Consider the following 22,006-nt stretch of genomic DNA (forward strand, 5'->3'; position numbering starts at 1 on the left):
AACTGCCAACCTGGATCTTTGCCCTGGACACCCAGCGCACGCTCCTCCCAGCTGCCAACTCTGACCTCCTCCATAGCCACAGCTTGCCCTGACTCAGTTCTCTCCCTGCTGTCTGACCCCCTGGCCTGCTCCCTTCACGAATCTTGCCAACCACCTGTCCTTCACCTGGACAGAGCAGGAGTCACCCTCCTGCCCTCTGCCCACCGACAGGCTCCACACTCCTAATCAAGAAGCTGGAGTACCATGCACACCAGGCCCACAGGTCACAGCCTGGGGCCTGGCACGGCTAGAGGGCCCAGCAAATGTCAGCCTCCACCTCTGGCTGCCCGAGCCACAATGAAGTGGCTCTGGCTTAGACGCTCCTGGTCACTTCATAATTCTGGGCCTTTCCAGACTTTGGTCCCCCTACCTGAAACACCCCCATTTGTTGTTTGCTAGGCAGAAGCGTCCCTTCCTCCAGGCGTAGATCTTGGACCCCATATTGGCTCCACAGGTCCCTGGGCGTCTGCCTCTTGCCTATTTCATCATGCACTGTTCTGCATTCTCCGTGTATTCCAATCCACCCAGGCAGTGAGGGCCTCCAGGGTGGGGCTGACGCTCTGCTGACTACGGCGTGATGCCCAGGGCCCACGCGGGGCCTACCCAGAGGATGGAGAAATGCCCTTCATCCACCCACCCGTCCCGCCCTTCAACCAGGTGAAGGACGTGGTTCCCAATGTGGGTTCCAGGGAACAGTTCCATGAGCCAGTTACTGCTCACCACAAAGGTTCCATGGAAAAATTAGTTCGGGAAAGCCTGTGTTAAACAAGGTGAAATATTCCTTTGGTGCAGGAATTCTCAGAACCTCCAACAGGCTTTGGCTGTCTTCAAAATCAAATAATAATTGAAAGATCCTAACATGCTCTGAGTGCTTAGATATTGTGCACTGTTCTGAGCCCTTATGTATGTTATCCTGTGTAACACCCAAAACAACTGGGCGAGGCAGGAGCACCATCATCCCCATTTCACAGATAAAGAGACTGAGGCAGGAGAAGTCAGGAAATGCTACATAGTGAATGGCTGAGATGGGGTTAGGACTGAGTTGCTGTGACTCCAGAGCTCGTCATCCTGATCACCAAGAAGGCAAGCCACATTTTCCCAAACTTATTTCACTAGGAAACTTTTTTGCACAAAGCACCTCCCAGGCTGAGGGCTCCTGGAGGAGCTATGGAAGGTGTAATCATAGCCAGGTATTAGGGTCTGACTCTGGCTCTGCCACTTCCTGTCATGTGACCTCAGGTCACTCACCTCTCTGGGCCTCAGTTTCCTTACGTGTGGAGACATTATTTACCTGATAGGCATAACACCAACTTGAAATGCCTAATGCATGACAAATACTTAGCACGACACTGGCCCTGTGCACATAAGTGTTCAGTAAGTGCCAGCTGCTGCCATTAGTCCAGGGCTCTGTGAATGAGGATTAGCACTCAGACCTGAGTCAGTATCAGTGTTTCTATTAGTGTTAAAAAGGCAGAGAGGGAGCTGTCCTACTGTGCTGTCACCTCGTGTCCCTGGGGATACAAGGAACCATGGAACTTCCTTACCGTGGTTACCATGGGCATGTCCTGTTCCTAAGCCTCAAAACTACCCCTACTAAAACGACATGCCATAAAACCCTCAAACAAGACCAAACATCACACAGTTAATCCCCCCACTTTCCTCCCAATCTCTGGCACATGACGGAAGTAACTGGCTTTCTATGATGGAGCTCAGGACTCTCACCCGGAACTTCTGATTGATGGGGTAGATGACTTTGGCCTTCAGGGCGAATGCTGTGATATTGCTGTTGGAAGGCGGCTCACATTCCTGGGAGAGAAAGACACAAACAGCATGGGAAACTTTCTGTAAAATGAAGGATAAGTTGTCAAGTTTTTCCAAAATGCCTCATCCCATTTGTAATAGCAGCCTCAGAAAGAGACCATGATAGGCACATTTAGATTCATATTAGCTCTTCCTTGCCAGAAGGAAAATGGATGGATGGGTGGACAAACAGATAGATGGATAGATGGATGGATGGGTGACTGAATGGGTGGGTGGGCAGATGGATAGATGGGTGGATGGATGGATAGGTAGACAGATGAATAGATGGGTGGTTGGATGGAAGGATGGACAGACGGATGGGTGAATGAAAAGGTGGAGAGATAGATGGGTGGATGAAAAAATAGATGGGCATATGGACAGATGGATGAACAGACAAATGCTATCAAAAGAGAATGGCACAATGTTCATTTAATTACAATTCTTCAGCTTTGGAAGAAATAAGGATTTGAATAACTTAAGACTGATTAACAAGATAGTCTCCTAAGGAATTAGAAAAAGCAAACACACAAAATAATTTTAGCATTGCCAGGGGTATAAGCACATGCAGTCATATTCACACAAGAGTTGAGATTAGACCCTTAAACAAAAGGAAGTGGTTGGGCAAGTCTTCTAACTTCTCTGAACCTCAGTCTTCCCAGATAGTAAACCAGCAGAGTATCTGCCCTTGAAGACCACATACACGAAGCACCCTGCTGAGTCGCTAGAAAAAAGAAGAAACTCATCAGTGAGCTGCTTTGCATAGTGGCACAACGCACCACTGTCAAATCCTGCTCAGGAATCACCTCCCCTGACTCATTAATAAGAAGCTGGATGGACTTATCCATGGCCTGCCGTATCTCCCCACATCCTCTGCATCTCTCTCCTGTTGGGTCATCCTCACCCCAGCCCTGCACTTTGTAAAGTCACTGCTGAATCAATGCTTTGGAAACAACCAGATAGTGAATGAAGATAAGCAGACAGGCAAGCCCAGAGCCTGGCGCTGCAGACCATGAGAAATCTCTACTGGGCAATTCTGAACACAGTGATGGAAGAAAACTGCATCTGAGTCAATCCCAGTGCTTCTCAACCACGTCTTGAATAGTGAGATCTATCACCAATGACCAATTTCCAATCACAAAGTTCACCTTGGAATAAGACATCTTATTGTGGGAAACACAGAAGGATTGAGCACTTGCTCCTAATTTGGGGTGTTGACACAGCCTCCACTGAGCCAGCACTGTGGCCTAGATACGTCTCCAGGAAGAGCTGCACCGTGATGCCCTGTGAGCAACACGGGAGGGACGCTCCACACCAGGGGCTCCTGTTCTTGTTCTCTGTACCTTACAACTCACACGACTTGGGTGACAAGAATGGGGGAAGACCCTTCACATTACACCTTATACTAAATTAACTCAAGATGGATTAAAGACTTAAATTTAAACTCAAAACTATAAAAATCCTAGAAGAAAATCTAGGCAATATCATTCAAGACACAGGCACAGGCAAAGATTTCATGACAAAAACGCCAAAAGCAATCGCAACAAAAGCAAAAACTGACAAATGCGATCTAATTAAAGAGCTTCTGCACAGCAAAAGAAACTATCATCAGAGTGAAAGACAATCTACAGAAGGGGAGAGCATTTTTACAATCTACCCATCTGACAAGGGTCTAATATCCAGAGTCTACAAGGTACTTAAACAAATTTACAACAACTCCATTAAAAAACAACCCCATGAAAAAGTGGGCAAAGGACATGAACAGACATTTCTCAAAAGAAAACATTCATGTGGCCAACAAACACATGAAAAACAGCTCAACATCCCTGATCATTAGAGACATGAAAATCAAAACCACAATGAGATACCATCTCACGCCAGTCAGAATGGCGATTATTAAAAAGTCAAGAAACAACAGATGCGGGTGAGGCTGTGGAGAAAAAGGAAAACTTTTACACTGTTGGTGGGAATGTAAATTAGTTCAACCATTGTGGAAGACAGTGTGGCGATTCCTCAAAGAGCTAGAAGCAGAAATGCCATTTGTCCCAGCAATCCCTTTAATGGGTATCTACCCAAAGGAATAGAAATCATTCTATTATAAAGATACATGCATGTGTATGTTCACTGCACTATTCACTTTAGCAAAGAAATGGAATCAACTCAAAAGCCCATCCATGATAGACTGGATAAAGAAAATGTGGTATATATACAGTATGGAATGCTATGCCACCATAAAAAGGAACAAGATCATGTCCTTTGCAGGGGCATAGATGGAGCTGGAAGCCATTATCCTCGGCAAACTAACACAGGAACAGAAAACCAAATACCGCATGTTCTCACTTATAAGTAGAAGCTAGACAATGAGAACACATAGACACATTGGGTTGGGGGAACAAAACACACTGGGGCCTGTCAGGGGCTAGGGGAGGGAGAGGATCAGGGAGAATAGCTAGTGCATGCTGGGCTTAACACCTAGGTGATGGGTTGATCTGTGCAGCAAACCACCATGGAACACGTTTACCTATGTTACAAACATGCACATCCTGCACATGTACCCAAGAACTTAAAATAAAAGTTGAAGAAAAGGTTTCAAGAAGTGAAAAAAAAAAACAAAAAACAGGGAAGACCACCAACATACGCTACCTCCCTAAGCTTCCAAGGACCCTGCCACAGAGGTCACTGTCTCCACTTCCAGACAGAGAAAATGAGTCGCACAGAGGTGAAGCAACGTGCCTAAGGCCACACAGCTAATCATCGCTAGAACCGGGATCTGAACTCAGCTTTACTGGCCCCAGGTCCGCCCTCTTTAGCCGATGCCATGCTGGCTTTGTCAACATGATGTGAATAAGAGCAAGAGTAAGTGCCATGAAGTTTAAAATGAAGTGGGGGTTCGTAGAGAAGGTCCCCGGGCTTGGCTTCACCATGTTCAGGAACCTACATCAGATACTGAGGCACCGCGCACTCCCACATCCCAAGTCCCCACATCCAACGGACCACCAATCCCATTAACTCAACCTCCTACATCTCTCTCGAATCTATGGCCCTGGCCTATGCCTCCAACATATTTACCCTGAAGGGCTGCAATCATTTCCTAACCAGCTCCTCATCCATGTTTTGAGGGTCTACCGTCTCCAGCCACCTTATGCATGTTTGCCCATTTAATTATCACACATCAGTCAGCTTGAGGAGGTGGGGACTATTATCATCATGCCCACCTATGGTGCTGCGAACTGAGGATCAGAGGTTAACACCTTCCAATTCATTCTCCCTGTGGAAATCGAATGATCTTTTAAACATGAACTTCCATCGAGGTGCCTCTTAAAACCCTTCCTGGCCTCCCTCTGACCTGAGGGTACAGAGCCTGGCCTGCTCTCAATCCCCTGCATTCCGGCCCACTTTCTGCTTGGAGTTTTGTCAGTGAACAAGGAATGGCAGGAAGATGGAAAAGGCTGAACTCAGGACTCATTTGCAGGGTCCATTGCAAAATGAAAATGGGGATTCTTATTTAATAATGATCAAGAATTTCAAGATAGTGACAGCTGAGTCCACCGGCCAACAGTGGGCCTATCTGAGCATGGTCCCTGTGACCTCACAGGTCACACCCAGGACACCAGCCCTGGCTGACTGTCCGGGGGAGACACAGTTGCTCAAGGGAAAGATACAAAAGCAAAAGGGCCCTGTGCATTTGTAAACTTCCTACAAACAGGGGAGAAAAGAAAGGACAAAGAAAAGGGTGACCACGAGAGAAAAGCAAAATCCCTGCTTCCCAGGAGTTGACCTTCAAGAAGGGAATACAAAACAAAAACCTAATTATGAAAAGGAAAGGGCCAGGTGCGATGGCTCACGCCTGTAATCCCAGCACTTTGGGAGGCCGAGGGCAGATCGCGAGGTCAGGAGTTCGAGACCAGCCTGACCAACATGGTGAAACCCCATCTCTACTAAAAAATACAAAAATTAGCTGAGTGTGGTGGCACATGCCTGTAATCCCAGCTACTCAGGAGGATGAGGCAGGAGAATCACTTGAATCCAGGAGGCGGAGGTTGCAGGGAGCCAAGATCGCACCACTGCACTCCAGATTGGACAACAGAGTGAGATTTCGTCTCAAAAAAAAAAAAAGAAGGAAAGGATGTTGGTGCAGGGTCCATCCGAGACCTGTAGGCGCAGCACCTGGGGATAGAGGAGCCGGGAAATGGGCATCAGAAACACATCCCAGCTGGCAGGAAGGCGCAACCTGATCTGTCTACCTGCAGACTGCAACCCCTGCAGGGCCAGCCCAAGGATGGTCATGGTCTTTGCCAGGGGATGAAGGATGCAGGAGCATGTGACACCCGAAATCAGGGAAGGAGCAGGCTCTGCTACCTGAACAGGAGCTATTGCCTTTAGTTTTTTAAAGCTCTCCTCATTAAGGTCAGGTGTCCTCCAAATTCTGAGAGTCTCCCCAGCCGAAGCAATGCAATTATTTAGAAAATTGGTTGCAGTGAAATCTACAAGGTAAAACTTCCTCAGCTGAAGCAATGCAATTATTCAGAAAATTGGTTAAAGTATAATTGCAGGAAAGGAAAAGCCATTTCCATCACCAATATAAAGAGGTTCTTTTCAGAGAATGCATAAATGCATCCTTAAAGGCTCTACCCACTCTCCCTCCCTCCAAAGCAAAGGAGTGGGATGGAGAGACGGAGGCTGTGGAATAGCATGCCTCAGAGCCTTCTGGAATTTTCTGTTTGTTTTCGGCTGAGAGGAGTTGTTCATTAAACAGAGGTCATCCAAGGCGTGGCAGGAACCACAAGGCCCTGGTTTTCTGTGCACTAGAGGACAAGAAAGTTACAGCTCAACCCACTGGGCCAAAGCAGCCCTGACCACATATTTTGACAAGCTCAGTCTGCAGAAAGCAAGAGCATTCTGACAAGCCAGTCACTGGAACAAGCAGATCTTTCACTTAACCCTTGGCAATTATTAGCTTGATAATGGGCATCTGCTAGTTGTAGCTGAATAGTGAACAAGACATTACTAGGCAGAAAAAAATAACCTTACAGCAGGGTAGAAAGACTTAGGCCCCCCTGCAAACACTGATTGAGCCCCTATTCTGTGGGAGGAATGTTCACACGCATTAACTCAGCCCTGGGTGACGCGGGGATGGCGGGGGGAGCACCATCACTGCTGTCATTTTAAATGAGAAACTTGAGGCTCAGACAGGTTATGCTTCCTGCCAAACATCACACAGCAAACATGTGGCAGAGCTGGGACTGGGTTCCAGGATTCTAGGTCCCAAAGCCAGATGTGTTTTCATCACATTCAAGGGTACCCTATGTGTGAGCAGCATTGTTTAACAGCTTTATTGAGATTTAATTCACACACCCCGCAGTTCACTCATGTAAATATACTATTTCATAGTTTTCCCTATCTTCAGATATGTGCAGCCATCACTATAGTCAACTGTATTTATTTTGAGACAGAGTCTTGCTGTCACTTAAGCTGGAATGCAGTGGCACAATCTCAGCTCACGGCAACCTCCGCCTCCTGGGTTCAAGCAATTCTGCCTCAGCCTCCTAAGTAGCTGGAACTACAGGCATGCACCACCACACCCAGCTGATTTTTGTATTTTTACTAGAGATGGGGTTTCACCATGTTGGCCAGGCTGGTCTCAAACTCCTGACCTTAAGTGTCTGCCCGCCTCAGGCTCCCAAAGTGCTGGGATTACAGGCATGAGCCACCATGCCCAGCCTATAGTCAACTTTAGAACATTTTCATGGCATCAAAGAGAAACGCTGTCCTCTTTCACTGTCACCCCATCCCTCTCCTTCCTCTTCCCCAGCCCCTGGAAACCACTAATCTACTTTCTGACTGTATAAATCTTCCTGTTCTAGACATTTCACAGGAATGGAATCCTATAACATGTGGTCTTTTGTGAGTGCCTTCTTTCATTTAGCATGTTTTCCAAGTTCATTCAGGTTGTAGCATCGATCGACCCTTCATTTTATTTTATGGCCAAATAACCTTCCAATGTCTGCATATATCACATTTTATTTTTCCAGTTTTTCCATTTGGGTTGTTTCCACATTTTGGCTATTGTGAATAGTGTTGCTTTGAACATTTGTGTACAAGTTTTTGGGTGGGCATCTGTTTTCACATCTGTCAGCAGATTCTAGTAGTGTGAGACGGTGGGAGAGGGGCAGAGCAGTAGAGAGAAGGCGAAGAGAGACACAGACAGGGAGACGCTGTGCACCTGCAGCTCACATACTGTCACAAAGACACACATAGAAAGACCCACATAGACACATGAGAGTGAAGGACTGGGACATACACAGACACACGTGGAGAGGCAAGCAAACAGTGTTAGAGACAGCACAGGGCACATTCAAATAGGGACTCAATCAGTGTTTGCAGAGAGACCTAGGTCTTTTTACCCTGCTGTAAAGTTAACTCATATTTTCCTGCCTAGTCATGTCTTACCTGTTCACTATTCAGCTACACCTAGCAGATGCCCATTATCAAGCTAATAATTACCAAGGGTAGAGTTAAAGATCTGCTTGTTCCAGACTCATCTCCTGTAAGCCATGTCCCGGGATAGCAGCAGAGGCTTCCCCATCTCTCCCGCCTTCCACATTGACCAAGGGCAGGGTAATGCCCCCCTCCACAGGGATCCCACCAGCCAGGGAGGGAGATGCAGGGCTGATGCAAAAGCTGATTGTTCAGAGTAACTAGAAGCTGAGCCCTACTGACTTTGGACCTTTGGGGAAATCCATTTTTAAATCCCGAGCCCACTTTCTTCTGTAGTAAGCTGAGGCTGCAGAACAGGATGGAACAGGTTGGAAAGGGGCACAGGCTAGGAGTCAGGTGTGGGGATGCAGCACTCCCGATAAGGGGCCTGGCAAACCCAAGGACAAATATCAGCTTGGCTACTCCCCAGCTGCGGGACTCAGGAAGGCAGCCTACCTCTGAGCCTCGGCTTCCTCATCTGGAAAATGGGAATATAAATCAGATCAGCCTCATGTGGCTGCTGAGGGAAGGGCACAAAATCATTCACGCGAGTGTTGGCATCACTCACAGATGAGAGGTGTAAAACTGCCTGGCATGAGTAGATGCTAAAAAACAATGCTAGTTCAATCTCTTCCTCTTATTCCAGAAGATGAAGCCTGCAGTACTTCTAGGGGACAAGGAGGTGACTAGAAATGTCACATCCTCTCCACCCACAGGGCTCACCCAGAAAGCGATGTTCTGTGGATAGAGTAAGGGTTCCAGGAAGGCAGGAAAAAAGAGATTTTTTTTAACGTCTCTTCCAGACACCCAGCACCCCCACCCCTAGAGATTTAATTAAAGGAAGTAAAATGAAATGAAAATAAACAGACTTATGCACCAACATTCACAGCAGGCTTATTCATCACAGTCAAATTCTGAAAACAGCCCGGTCCACCAATGAAATACACACTAAATGGTGAGCAATCAACAAAAGCATGGCACATCCACACAGTTGACTGCCACTGAGCAATAAAAATGGGCGAATTGATACACACAACGAAAGGGAAACATCTCAAGGCATTCTGTGGAGGGAACACAGGCACAGAATAGCACAATTTCGTTTGCATAAGGTTCTAGAACTGCAAAACCAACCAATGGAAATCCCACGCATGGGTGCCTCTGGAAGTGTGTGGGGGTGGGAAGTGACCAGAAAGGGGCACTAGAGGACTTGCTGGGTGATGAAAACATTCTCAGGGGGGTATTTGTTCTAAGGGGTATGCAATTGTCAAAACTCATCAAACTGTAAAACCTGAAGTCTGCGCATTTGATTGTATGTAAATTATGCCTCAGAAAAGCAGCCCATTGGGAAACTATATCTGTCAGAGGCTTGTCTACATGACACCTGGCTGCCAGGGGGAATACCCCACCTCCCACATGTGCCTCCACAAACAAACACCAACACCAAGCTTACATCAACAGCTTCCTTGTCCTTCGACATCTGCACTTCTCTCTTCCTCCTCCTCGATGGGGAGCCAGTTTCCGAGGGGGTCTGCGCATTAGACTCCAAATTCTTGAGCAGATTTTGAGTGTCGTCTTTCTAAAACCCAAAGGTCAGGAGTTGGGGGTGGATAGAAACACAACATCGAGGTCAGTCAGCCTGGTCCCCACCGTGACTTTTGCCAGTCAACTCCCACCGTCCAGCGGCCGCTTCTGCTCGCCTCTGTGGTTCTCAAGCTTGGTCTTCTGTGTGTGATGTCTCCCACCCCACATGGGGTCTGCTACACGTCCTTCAAGACTGCACAGGTCACCTTCCTGAGAAGTTCCCCTAAGGCCTCCAGGATGCCCCATTTCAGTGCACCCTCAGGACTTGAGGCAAGAGGCAGAGCAAAGCTTGTTCCGTTTTTCTTCTAGGTTGGGGACCCCATTGGACTGGGAGCTCCTTGGATTTAACAACTAAGCATGGGAAATGGCACATGCGTATTAATTTTCCTGTTGATCTTGATCATTCCATTGAATGGTTTTTAAGAAAATATGTTAGGTGACCTTAAGTTATAGAGTAGTTTCTATTCTGAAATACAACGAGTGCTCATTATTTATGGATTCCATATTTGCCAATTCCTGTACTTGCTAAAATTTATTTATAACCCCCAAACCAATGCTCATGGCGCTTTTACAGTTATTCACGGATACACGCAGAGCATGAACAATCTGAGTTGCCCAGCATGCACGTGCTCAGTTGAGATGGAACAAGGTAGCACTCTGCCTTCTTGTCTCTGCCCTCATGCTGTAAACAAACATCCTTTTCATACTCTAGTAGCACAGTTTTTCCATTTCTGTGCTTTTTCTCGGTGACTTTACTGTTTAAAATAACCACCAAACACAGTGCAGAAGTGCTGTCTAGTCTCCTGAAACACAAGAAAACTATGACACGCCCTCTGGAGAAATGGGTGTGTTACAGAAGCTTCATTCAGGTGTGAGTTACAGTGCTGATGTCTGAGTCCAATGTTAATAAATTAAAAATATCTATTAAATAAGATATCTTTAAACAGAAACATACATAAAACTATGCTATGTATTGACTGGTTAATGGAAATGTTGTGACCAGAGGCTTGTAGGAACCTAACCCTGTTTTTCCCCCAGGAACAATGGTTCAGTGTTCACTAATGCTGTGTTCTCAGCGATTTTACAGAACATAACTACCATGAATAAGGAGAGTAGACTATATTTAAAATTCTGTTATCCCAGACACTTCTCAACTTCCTCTTTAATCACTGGCTGCTCATGAATATAATCTTTGAACTAAAGAAACATCACCAGTTTGTCACTGAGTTAATCAGCTACTATTATCGAGCATCTGCTTTGTGTCAAGCCTTGTTCTAGGTACTGGGAATAGAGTAATGAACAAAATACACAGCCTCTGCTTTTGTGGCATTGACATTGCAGTGAGAGAAGAAAGATGCAAACAAATGAAAAAACACATAGTAATTCAGGGACAATCGTGTTCTAGAGTAACAGTGGAGGGTGGGGGAATGAAGGATGATGGGAGACAAAGTTTCTTGGACAAAGTGGCATTTGAGAAGGAACTTAAAAGAAGTGAGGCCATGAGCCATTGAGATATCTCAGGGAGGAGCATTCTAGAGACAGAGAACAGAAAGTGCAAAGGCCTTGGAGGCAGGCCCATGCTGGGCATAGAGAGAAACCTGTGTAGATATAGCAGTCTGGGGTGGGTCTTGGGGTAGATGATGACGCCAGAGATTTGGGGGGTTGTTTACCAACCATGGCTGGCCAGTACAAGGGTCCTGCAAAGAAGAACCCAGTCAGATAGTCCTACAGTAAAGACATCAAGGAAAAAATAAATATATCCCACAGAAGGAGCATCAGCATCACTTGAAAAGTGATGCTAGAGGGTCATCAGCCATTTGAGGACAGACTGTAATATGAAAGATAAAATCCAAAACAAACAAAAGGAAAAAGCAAGCAGAGAACGCACTACAGAGGGAAAAACAACTTTAAATAAATAAACAACTAAAATATTATCAGAGAGATCAGAGAAGGTATTCCATTCATAAAATAAGAACAGGATAGAACATTCTCAGAACAAAAAAAATTACTCTTCAAAATTGAAAATATGAAAAACTCAATACAAGTATAAAGTTGAGAAACGTTTCTCTGAAGGTAATTTAAAAAAGACAAAGAAAATCGAAGTGAGAGAGAAAGACGAAGATTGGAAGCCCAATTCAGCCTAAAAAAACGATAGGAGTTCTTGGAAGAAGAAAACATATAAAAGGAAAAGAATCATCAAAGAAATCAAGAAAATGATTCTCGATCAAAAGGACGTTCCAAATGCCTGGCACCATGGATGACAAACGACTTTCGCCAAGACCATCGTGATGCAATTTCATTTACTAGGAGCAAAGGTAAAGGTTCTTTAAGATTCTACAGAGGAACAAAAGGAAAAGAGGTTTCGTGTAAAGTATCAAGGATCAGAATAGAATCAGTTTTCTCAACAGCAACCATGGAAATTATGAGATGAAGCAGAGTCCCCCCTTTTTAGGGGCCTGCAAATGCCTTGCCCTAAGCCTGGAAATAAAGGAAAATCCTGACTTTCTTTAAGGGAAATTATCAGCAACTTGGTAAGCAAGAAGGTAATAGTCGCTTAAAACAATAGCCAAGGAAGTTAGAGTCAGGAGATGTTTGGTTTCCCTGCAGAAATTAAAGATACCATCTTAACATATGTCCCTGAGTTGTTTTTCAGAAACCTGGACCCCCATCAAATGGATCCACTCTGAGGATCCACGGCTGAGGTCCTCAGCTGCCCCTTATCTGAGATCTGAACTCTAAGCACCATTCTTTGTTCTAAAGTTCTTCCTGGGGGGCCCAGAAGAAGTCATGCCCAGGAGCCTGAGCTAAGGTTCTTTTCTGCCGAACCTACATTTTAAAACAAAGCTTCTCTTCCTTGACAAAATTGCAAATCAGAAAATCTTTGAATCTACCTCTGACCTGCAAGCCTCCACTTCAAGATGTCCGGCCCTTTTAGGCCAAAACCAGTTGTAACCTTCATGTATTGATTTACAATTTTGCCTGTAACTTCTGCTTTCCTGAAATTTACCTCTACCTTTAAAAACCTCACCTGGAACTCATCGGGGAGGTCAGGATTTGAGCATGAGCTGCCTAGTTCTCCTGGCTTGGTGCCCTGTGTATAAACACCTTCCTTTTCACCACTGCAAAACCTCAGTGTCGCTATCTGGTCTTACTGTGCCAGGTGAGTGGAACCCAGTTTGGTTCCACAACAGTTAGAAGACAATGGAGGCCGGGTACAGTGGCTCACGCCTGTAATCTCAGCACTCTGGGAGGCCGAGGCAGGTGGATCACGAGGTCAGGAGTTCGAGACCCGCCTGGCCAACATGGTGAAACCCCGTCTCTACTAAAAATACAAAAATTAGCTGGGCGTGGTGGCGCATGCCTGTAGTCCCAGCTACTCGGGAGGCTGAGGCAGAAGAATCGCTTGAACCCAGGAAGTGGGGGTTGCAGTGAGCCGAGATTGCACCACTGCACTGCAGCCTGGGTGACAGAGCGAGACTCTATCTCAAAAAAAAAAAACAAAACAAAAAACAAAAAAAAAGACAATGGAAAAATGCCTTCGAAATTCTGGAGGAAAATTATTTCCAATCTAATTATTCTTACCAAATTAAGTATAAAGATAGAATACATTTTCAGACATGGAAGTTCTCAAAAGAGTTGCAGCCATCCCTTTTTGAAAAAGCTACTGAAGGATGTGCTCCAGGCATGCAATGAAATTAGCTAATGAAAGGGGAGTGCCGGGGAATCCCTGAAACAGGATTCAACCCAGGAGAGACGTGAGAAAGTCCCAGCATGAGTAGTAGCTGCTTCTCAAACTTTAAGAGCATGTAAATCACCAGGAGGGCTTATTAAACACAGCTTGCTGGACCCATCCCTAGAGATTCTCCTTCAGTGAGTCTGGGGTAGAGCCCAAGAATTTGCATTTCTATCAAGCTCCCCAAGATATTGATGCTGCTGGTCTGGTCCACACTTTAGAGAGCTGTCTGGAGAATAACCAGCTCAAACTAGAGCTTGTCAGAATGTTTCTGGGAGAGATATTTTTCTCAAGAAGATAAAATGGATCAAATATCTAATGCATTCAAATGTCTTGAACACAAAGGCACATATACAGGAGAGAGTTAAATGAATGATAAGTACACAGAATCTAAGCAAATGAAAAAACCGAGGCCAGATGTGGTGGCTCACACCTGTGATCTTGGCACTTTGGGAGGTGAAAGCAGGAGGATTGCTTGAGCCCAGGAGTTTGAGACCAGCCTGGGCAACATGGCAGAACTCTGACTCTATGAAAAACAGAAAAAAAAAAAATTAGCCAGGCATGGTGGTGCAAGCCTGTAGTCCCAGCTACTTGGGAGGCTGAGGCAGGAGGATCACCTGAGCCCAAGAGGTCAAAGCTACTGTGAACCATGATCATGCCACTGAACTCCAGCACGGGCAATAAAGTGAGACCCTATCTCAAACAAAACAAAAAAAGAGAATAATTATTAATTTCAGGAAAAACAAAATGTTGTGCAAGAAAAAAAGGTATTCATAACCATAACTGATCATTAACTTACAGTAAATAATGTTTGCAGAACTGCAATAATGGAAACACTGAATACTAATTTAACCAAATTCCCCTATAACCTCCCTATCGGGAGTGTGATGGTGGTGTTGGGAAGAGTGGACATTTTATGGAGGACGGGAGGCAACAGAGCTAAGTCCTCTTCCTTTCCACAGTGGAGGGTGAACGGCTATTACACGCAGCTAAAAAAAAAAAAAAAAAAAAAAAAGTGTAAACAGCAGCAATATAGGCACGTTATTTAGAAATGGGAAGTAAATTCCCAAAATAATCAGCTGAAAGAGTTAACAAGGCCACTGTTGAGAAGTAGAAATGGGTGGGGCTATTGCTCCTTTTGAACTAACACTTTAAATTATGTGCATGAACAACTTTGATGTAAATAAAACAGGTTTAATGATGAAATGAGTTAAAATAACAAAATAAAACAAAAACAGCAAAAGGAAAGCAGTGCAAGATAAAATTGTGTCTTGGAACAGAGGAGGAGAACAGAGTACCCAGAAAGCAGGGAAGTACCTGATCTAACGCGGAAGGTTAAGAAGGCTTCCCTGGTTAAGAAGGTAATCCCTCTGGGTCCCGAGGGCTGAGCAGGATGGAGTCTGAGAAAGGCCAATGCAGGCGGAGAGAACAGATGTGCAGAAGTGCAGAGGTGTACGGGGAACAGGGAGATGTCCTGAGTGGCTGGAGAGCAGGATGAGGCAAGTGGCTGGGCACACATGCGTCAGCGTAGGTGCTCTAGAAAAGGTAAGCCATTGTATGCACCATGCTAGAAAACTGGGCATTATCTTTTTTTTTTTTTTTTTAGATGGAGTTTCATTCTTGTTGCCCAGGCTGGAGTGCAATGGCATGATCTCGGCTCACTGCCACCTCCACCTCCTGGTTTCAAACGATTCTCCTGCCTTAGCCTCCCCAGTAGCTGGGATTACAGGCATGCACCACTACGCCCAGCTAATTTTGTATTTTTAGTAGAGACAGGGTTTCTCTATGTTGGTCAGGCTGGTCTCTAAAATTTTTTTTTTTTTTTTTTTTTTTTTTTTTTTTTTTTTTGAGATGGAGCCTTGCTCTGTCGCCCGAGCTGGAGTGCAATGGTGCAATCTCCGCTCACTGCAACCTCCGCCTCCCAGGTTCCAGCGATTCTCCTGCTTCAGCCTCCTGAATAGCTGGAATTATAGGCTCCTGCCACCACGCCAGCTCATTTTTGTATTTTTAGTAGAGGCAGGGTTTCACCATGTTGGCCAGGTTGGTCTCGAACTCCTGACCTCAGTTGATCAGCCCGCCTTGGCCTCCCAAAGTGCTGGGATTACAAGCATGAGCCACAGTGCCCGGCCCGGGCATTATCTTTTGCAGGCAGCCAGGAGTCACTGGAGGTGTTTAATCAAGACAGTCATATTGTCGGACGTACATTTTATAAATAAAAACTAGAGGGAGGAGACAGGAGGAAACGAATCTCATTAGAAAGAAGATTGTTGCAAGGATCACATCAAACTGTAAGAAAATCCTCTTAGTCCTACTTTGAGCCACAGACCCCTCCACGGCTGCACCCTGGTCTGAGCCGCCATCACCCTCAACTGACTAGCTGTGCAAACCCAGATGCCTTGGTTAATCCCGGTAATCCTCAGCTGACTCAGCTAGCAAATGGAATACTAACCACCACCTCACCAGGTAGCAGATGCTTAAGGCTCTGGCTTTAGGGTTCAAACCAACTAGGGTTGAAATTCAGCCCCACTGTTTACTCATCGTGGCACCCTGGACATAATAACCTTGCAGCATCCACTGCCTCACTGTAAAGTGGGGATAATGGCAGTTCCTCCACCTCATGGGCTGGAGGATAAAGAACCAGATGTCTATAAACACTGCATAGGACACCCAGCCAAGTCTCTGTGTGTTACTTCCCTTTCTCTCTCCATGCAACAAGCCAGCATCAGCATCTCTTAGTATCTTTTAATCACCAGCAGGATCTGAAAACCCCCAAATCACCTACAAGCATCTTGCATTATCTCAGTTTCAGCCCTCATCAGCTCTTTGCAGTGTAATGCTCCCCATGAGTCACCAAATTCCCCTATATTCTGAAAGAGCCTGTGCCTACATGGAACTCGCACAAGATCTGTCTCCTCTTCCCACGGGCCAGAAATGGGGACAGCAAGACCATGCCATCTTGTTTCTGATCTCGCAGACTTTACCCTCCTCCCACCCCAAAGAGACAGAAGCTGCAAGGACCTAAAATAGTGGTATGCCAGGTGTTGCCATGCACAGCCAATTCCATGAGGGCCACTTGCATAGGAAGCATCCACTGGTCTCCTTCAGGCAGCCACCCCGACCCTCAGCCATGCAGAACACAGTGGCTTTGGGGTTAGACACGTCTGTCACTTTAGTAAGTTACTTAACCTCTCTGTGCCTCAGTTTCCTCATCTGCAAAGCAGAGACAAACTGTTGTGGAGATTCATTGAGATCATTTAGGCAGACGGTCTAGTTCATTGCCTGGTACACAGCACTTAATAAACGCTAGCATTGCCAGTGTTCCATCACAGACTCCCCATGCGGTGTCATAACCGATAGTTTACTTGCAAACTTGCAATTCGTCCTTCTCCTTGAGGCTGTGAACCTCAAGCAGGCAAGGCAGGGTCTCTCCTGCTCATGAATGTGGTCCCTAGGCCAGTGACTGGCTGTAGAAGGTGCCCGAAAACTTTTACTGTGGGATGAAAGAAAAAATGAATGCCAATGTGGCGGCTGGGACTCAGGGCAGGGGATGTAACCCACACCTCAAGGATGCAAGAGGCAGAAGCAGGAATAGGCATTCAGGCGTGGGAGCCCCAGCCGTCCTTCTGTCCATCACGGTGAGCGGGGCCAGCATCCTGTCCAAACCCTTGGTGCTGCAGAGGAGGAGACCGAGGCGTGGCGCGGTTGGGCTGCTGTCTAGGATCACCCAACGGAGTGGGATGTAACAGGCACCGCAGGGGACCCCAAGCCAATGCCCTGTAGTCACGCCGCCACCTCCCTCCTGGAGCAGAAGGGGAACCCGACGCCTAAGCGGTTGCGCGCGAAGTTCCCAACCAGGATCAAGGAGTCGCAGAGCTGGGGCTCCGGGCCCGCAGGACCCAGAAGCCACGCGCCCCACGCGCCCCACGCCCCGCTCCCCGCCCCGCCGCTGTCTGCTCGGTCGACCCACCTGGTGTCGCGTGCGCTGGCGGCCCGCGCGGCAGCCAAGCCAGAGGCCGAGGCCGAGGCCGAGCGCGGCGCCCAGCAGCACCGCGGGGGCCAGCAGCGCGGGCGCCGGCCGCAGCGCGTCCCGCCCCAGCAGCAGCCGCGCGTCGCTCTTGCAGGCCGCCCCGCCGCGGGCCATCCGGGGCGCTCAGGCTGCCGCCCCGCCGCATCCCGCCGCTTGCTGCACCGTCCCCGCCAGGGCGGCGACGCGGGACTTGGAGCCCGGACGGGCCAGGGGCGCGTCGCCCCCCGCAGACTTTCTGGCCTGTGCAGTCTCCCGACTCCTTCTCCTCTCCCCTTCCCTGCTTCCCCGAGCCGGAGGGAGGAGCCTGGAGCACCGCTCAAAACTTTCAGCCACCCCCGCCCCAGCCCTGCCCCTGCACTGAGCATGCCCAGAGACAGACGCACCGCCCAGCCCCGGACCCTTCCGGAGGGGGGCCCGGTTTCCACCCCTTTAAGTTTATTGAGGCTTAGAAGGCTCCTTTAACTTTATTGAGGCTTAGAATACGCATTTAGCTTAATGATCTCATTAACTTTCTCAATAACCCTCTGCGGTTGGTGCTCCGCCCATCCTCCTGATGAAGACGCTGGGATCAATGCAAGTCCAACCCCCTGCCCTTGCCCCTAACCTCTACCCATCAACCTTCCCGGGAACACACCGCCCTCCACGCCTCTGAACTTGCTCACGCGAAGACTCCTGTTTTAATCTTATTTTGTCCCAGAGAAGGTCGAGACAATGGGTGGAGACACCGTTACACTCAGTCTCCACTAGGAGGATGGGTAGAGGGACCCTTACACCCAGACCCCACTGAGACGATGGGTAGAGAGACCCTTACACCTAGTCCCCACTAGGACCAAGGGTAGAGAGACCCTTACACCCACTCCCCACTGAGACAATGGATAAAGAGACCCTTAAACCCGCTCCCCACTAGGACCAGGACACTGCACTGTCATTCATTTACTCAGCACTTAGAGAGAATCTGTTGTGTGTGTGTTGCAGGCTGGGGGATAGGCCAGCCACAAACCAGGCAGTATCCAGGCTAGTGAGTATCTCGCAGAGGGTTAAACAATTAGACGAGTTCATCACTCTGTGTTTGCTTTAAACAAACATTTATGGGGTAGCTACCAGATGTTTGCTTTTGTCCTGGGTGCCTGGGTAAAGCACACATGCCATGTGCATGACTGCACATTTGCATGCAGGGACACACACACACATACACACTCCTACCCTGTGGAGCTTAATTCCCTGTGCGGGCCAGGCTAGGGGACACCATGGGGATCTGCTTCAGCAGAGGAGGGCTTTGTCCTTTCAGCCTGGATGTCCAGCTTGTTTCTAGTTTGTTTCATCATTTCCTCATGGCAAGATGGGAACTGTTATCCAAATTCTTCATCTTTTTTATAAATGAAGAAACTGACAGCTAGAGAGGAGAGGTGACTCATTTCAATTAAGGAGTGGGACAGAATTCTTGTCTCATTTACACCTGTGTCTGGCTTCAGGGCAAACTCTCTGCTATGTGGAGCTTCTTATATATTTCCTTAGAAGCATCTCCAAGGTTCCTGGGGACGTGTATGGGGGCAATAACTTGATGCTCTTGTTTTACACTGGGTATTTCCATGAATGCTTAGGCTTTAGTTTTTAAAATGTGGTGTTTGGGCCAGGCGTGGTTGTCACGCCTGTAATCCCAGCACTTTGGGAGGGTGAAGTGGAGGACTGCCTGAGCCCAGGAGTTTAAGACCAGTCTTGGCAACATAGTGAGACCCTGACTCCATAAAAAATAGTAATAAGAAGATTTTTAAAATTTAGGGTTATTTGCTTTTCACTTTATCATAAAGTTGACTATTAAATTAACCTTTAAATTACTGTCAGACACCACCAACGGTCCAGCAACATGCTTGGCATTTAGCCTGTGGCCTTGTCTCATGCCTGACAGCTGCCACGTACCCCCTGGTGTGGGGAACTTGGCTTATAAATTCTCAGCTTCTCAAACCCCATGGCCTTGTCCATGTTAGGTCAGGAAAGGCCTGTCCTTGGATGGTCTGGGTTATGCGGAGAGAGGCTGCCAGGGGCCAGGCTCGCTGGCCTGAGACTTTAGACAGCCTAACAGGCTGCCCTGCAGGAAGGCTGGCAGGAGTAGAGCCCTCTTCCGTCAACAGGTGTCAGCTGTCACCCAGGACCTAGGCAGGGATAAGGAAGCAGACAAAAGGGTCCACCAGTCTCCGTTTTTGTGTCTTTCTCCTCCTCCTGCCTCCCTTGGCAAAGCAAATCCCTGTCCCCTCGGAGAGTTCAGGGAGAGCTTGCTTAGGGCTGCGACTTCAGACACCAGCTCCCCTCTTTCTAGGTCGCCAGAGAGGTGGCCCAGCGGCTGGCCTGTTTCCCACTGGGAATGCGAGGGGCACCCGGGCAGGCCCAGGGCTGACCCACAGCAGGCCCGGGCAGTGAGTGCTCAGCTGGTCTGCATTGAACGCAACCGGAAGTGAGGGTCCTTTTCCTTCTCTCCCGGCCACCCCCTCCTCCCCGAGCTGTCCTGAACCCTCTGGGTGCTCCAGGACTCCTGGCCCCGCGCTCCAAGTGCTTCTCCGTTTTCTAAGCGGGGATGGGGAAACGCCGGATTCACATCCGTGTGTCAGGAAACCGTTCCCAGGGGAAGTGCGTCTGAGCTGAGGCTTACAGACCCGGGTACGCGGTAGCGGAGGGGCCCTTGGGGTCCTGGTAACCTTGGGGAGCAGGGGAGTGACCCGCTCTGATTTGGTTTGGGCGCAAGCAAACCCAGGCCTGGCCGCCGGGCGCCCGGGCAGCGCCAGCTCGCTCTCCCCCTCCCACGCCCGTCCGGCACCTCCCGGCCCGCCAAGCCCCAGATGCGGGTGTTTGTTCCAGAAAACTTTCGGCGGCGGCTCGCACTGAGCATGCTCGGCGGCGGGGCGGGCCTGGGGTCCGGAAGCTCCAGCGACTCGGCGGCACCCGCCGCTTTGGGTAGCGGGTCCCGGCAGGCGATGGACCCCTCGGGCTCCCGGGGGCGCGCCACGTGGGTGCTGGCCGGGAGCCTCCTGGCGGTGGCCCTGGCGCTGGGGGGCCGAGGCTGCCTCGGCGCCAGCTCACGTCCCCGCTGGCGCCCCCTCGGCGCGCAGCCACGCCGGGATCCCCAGGTAGCTCCTGGGTCTGGGCCCGGCCTGAGGACCCCTCCGGGGCGGAGCGGGGCGGGGCCCGAGAGCAGCACGCAGGTAAGGAGGGCCCGCCCCCAGGCTCCGGTCTGACTGTAGTGGTTTGACTTTGTCTACACCGGCGGTGGCATGGAGGACCCTTAGTATTTCGCAAAGAATGAGGAAGGGAGGGTAGGATCTGAATAGGGTGCTTCGCGGCCCTTAGGTGTATCCCGCTTATGGCCAGAAAGCTTCGAGGGAAACTGGAGATCTTCTTCGGGGTGTGGCAGCTGCGGGCTTGGACTTTACCAGCGACCCGAGTTCGAATCCTGCTCTCCATTTTACGAGCTTCGACCTAGGGCAGGTTACTTCTGTGCCCCAGTTTCCTGATCGTTGAAACGGGGCCGTCGCGGCGTCCACCCCAGAGGGTGGAAGTGGGTTAGATGAGCTCACGCATGCACAGCGCCTTGCAGAGGCCAGCACTGGGAAATTGCAGCGGTTTTTAAAAGTGGGGACTCTTGGCTGGACTCTTAGGTGACTGAACTCTCCTGGCTGATGGATTTAGCCACTTCCTGCTTCACCCTGGCCCTCCCTCTGTGGTCCTAAACTCGAAAGGCATGGATCCCTGGCTGTAGCCCTAGACTTGACCTCCCCCCACAAAGCTGGTCACCAGTCCTAGTGCCTTTTCCTCCAAATCAGCTCGGATGTCTGCCCCTCCTCCCTCCCCACTGCCACTCCCTGGCTTCAGGTCCCACCACTTCACCTGCAGCCCTTGGTGATGGTTTTCCCACGTCTCCCATCCATTTTCCCCCAGACCTCTGGGGTGGTCTGTCCTGGTAGACATCCTGTCACTCCTGTCCCATGCTGGCACTCTTCCCTCCTACACCTCATTGCCCCTGGCAGCACACCCAGGCTCCTATTCCCAGGACTGCCCTGGCCAGTGGTCTGGGCCATTGATGCTGCCCTGAGGTCCTCCCACCTCTCTCCCAGGGTGGTGGGTCGTGTCCTGCTGTGTTCTCTACCCCAGGACACTTGCGACACTGGCAGAGGTTTAGTCTCAAGAGACCCTGCTCCCTTTCTGTCTTTAGGTTTTCACTGGAAAAATGCCATGTCAGTGTCCTGAGCTTTCAAAAGTCCAATGACAGAACATGTTCCCTGGGTCCTTTCACTTGCACCTGCCCTGTGAGGTGGGAGTATCTGGCCCGTTTTGCAGGTGACAAAACCAAGGCTCAGGGAGCC

The 22,006-nt window shown here is 48.8% G+C and overlaps 2 protein-coding genes across 4 annotated transcripts in view; one reads left to right on the forward strand and one right to left on the reverse strand.

Moving 5' to 3' along the window:
• The window catches only part of EVC (EvC ciliary complex subunit 1), a 113,340-nt gene extending 95,382 nt beyond the window's left edge, over window positions 1–17,958 (reverse strand). For both annotated transcript variants that reach the window (XM_054484765.2, XM_054484764.2), the window contains exons 1-3: window positions 17,595–17,958; window positions 9,764–9,889; window positions 1,762–1,845 (exon numbers count right to left, since the gene is read on the reverse strand). In XM_054484765.2, coding sequence (XP_054340740.1) covers window positions 1,762–1,845; window positions 9,764–9,889; window positions 17,595–17,768 — 384 coding nt within the window. In that variant the 5' untranslated portion in view covers window positions 17,769–17,958. The remainder of the gene's footprint in view (window positions 1–1,761; window positions 1,846–9,763; window positions 9,890–17,594) is intronic.
• A 2,577-nt stretch (window positions 17,959–20,535) lies between these two features.
• EVC2 (EvC ciliary complex subunit 2) overlaps window positions 20,536–22,006 on the forward strand; it is a 155,338-nt gene continuing 153,867 nt past the window's right edge. Inside the window, exon 1 of one of the 2 annotated variants that reach the window (XM_063663512.1) lies at window positions 20,536–20,848. In XM_063663512.1, the coding sequence (XP_063519582.1) occupies window positions 20,621–20,848 (228 nt within the window). In that variant the 5' untranslated portion in view covers window positions 20,536–20,620. The remainder of the gene's footprint in view (window positions 20,849–22,006) is intronic. The other variant, XM_054484771.2, reaches the window with a different exon arrangement.

This window comes from Pongo pygmaeus, chromosome 3 (genome assembly GCF_028885625.2).
Source record: "Pongo pygmaeus isolate AG05252 chromosome 3, NHGRI_mPonPyg2-v2.0_pri, whole genome shotgun sequence".
Classification (NCBI taxonomy): domain Eukaryota; kingdom Metazoa; phylum Chordata; class Mammalia; order Primates; family Hominidae; genus Pongo; species Pongo pygmaeus.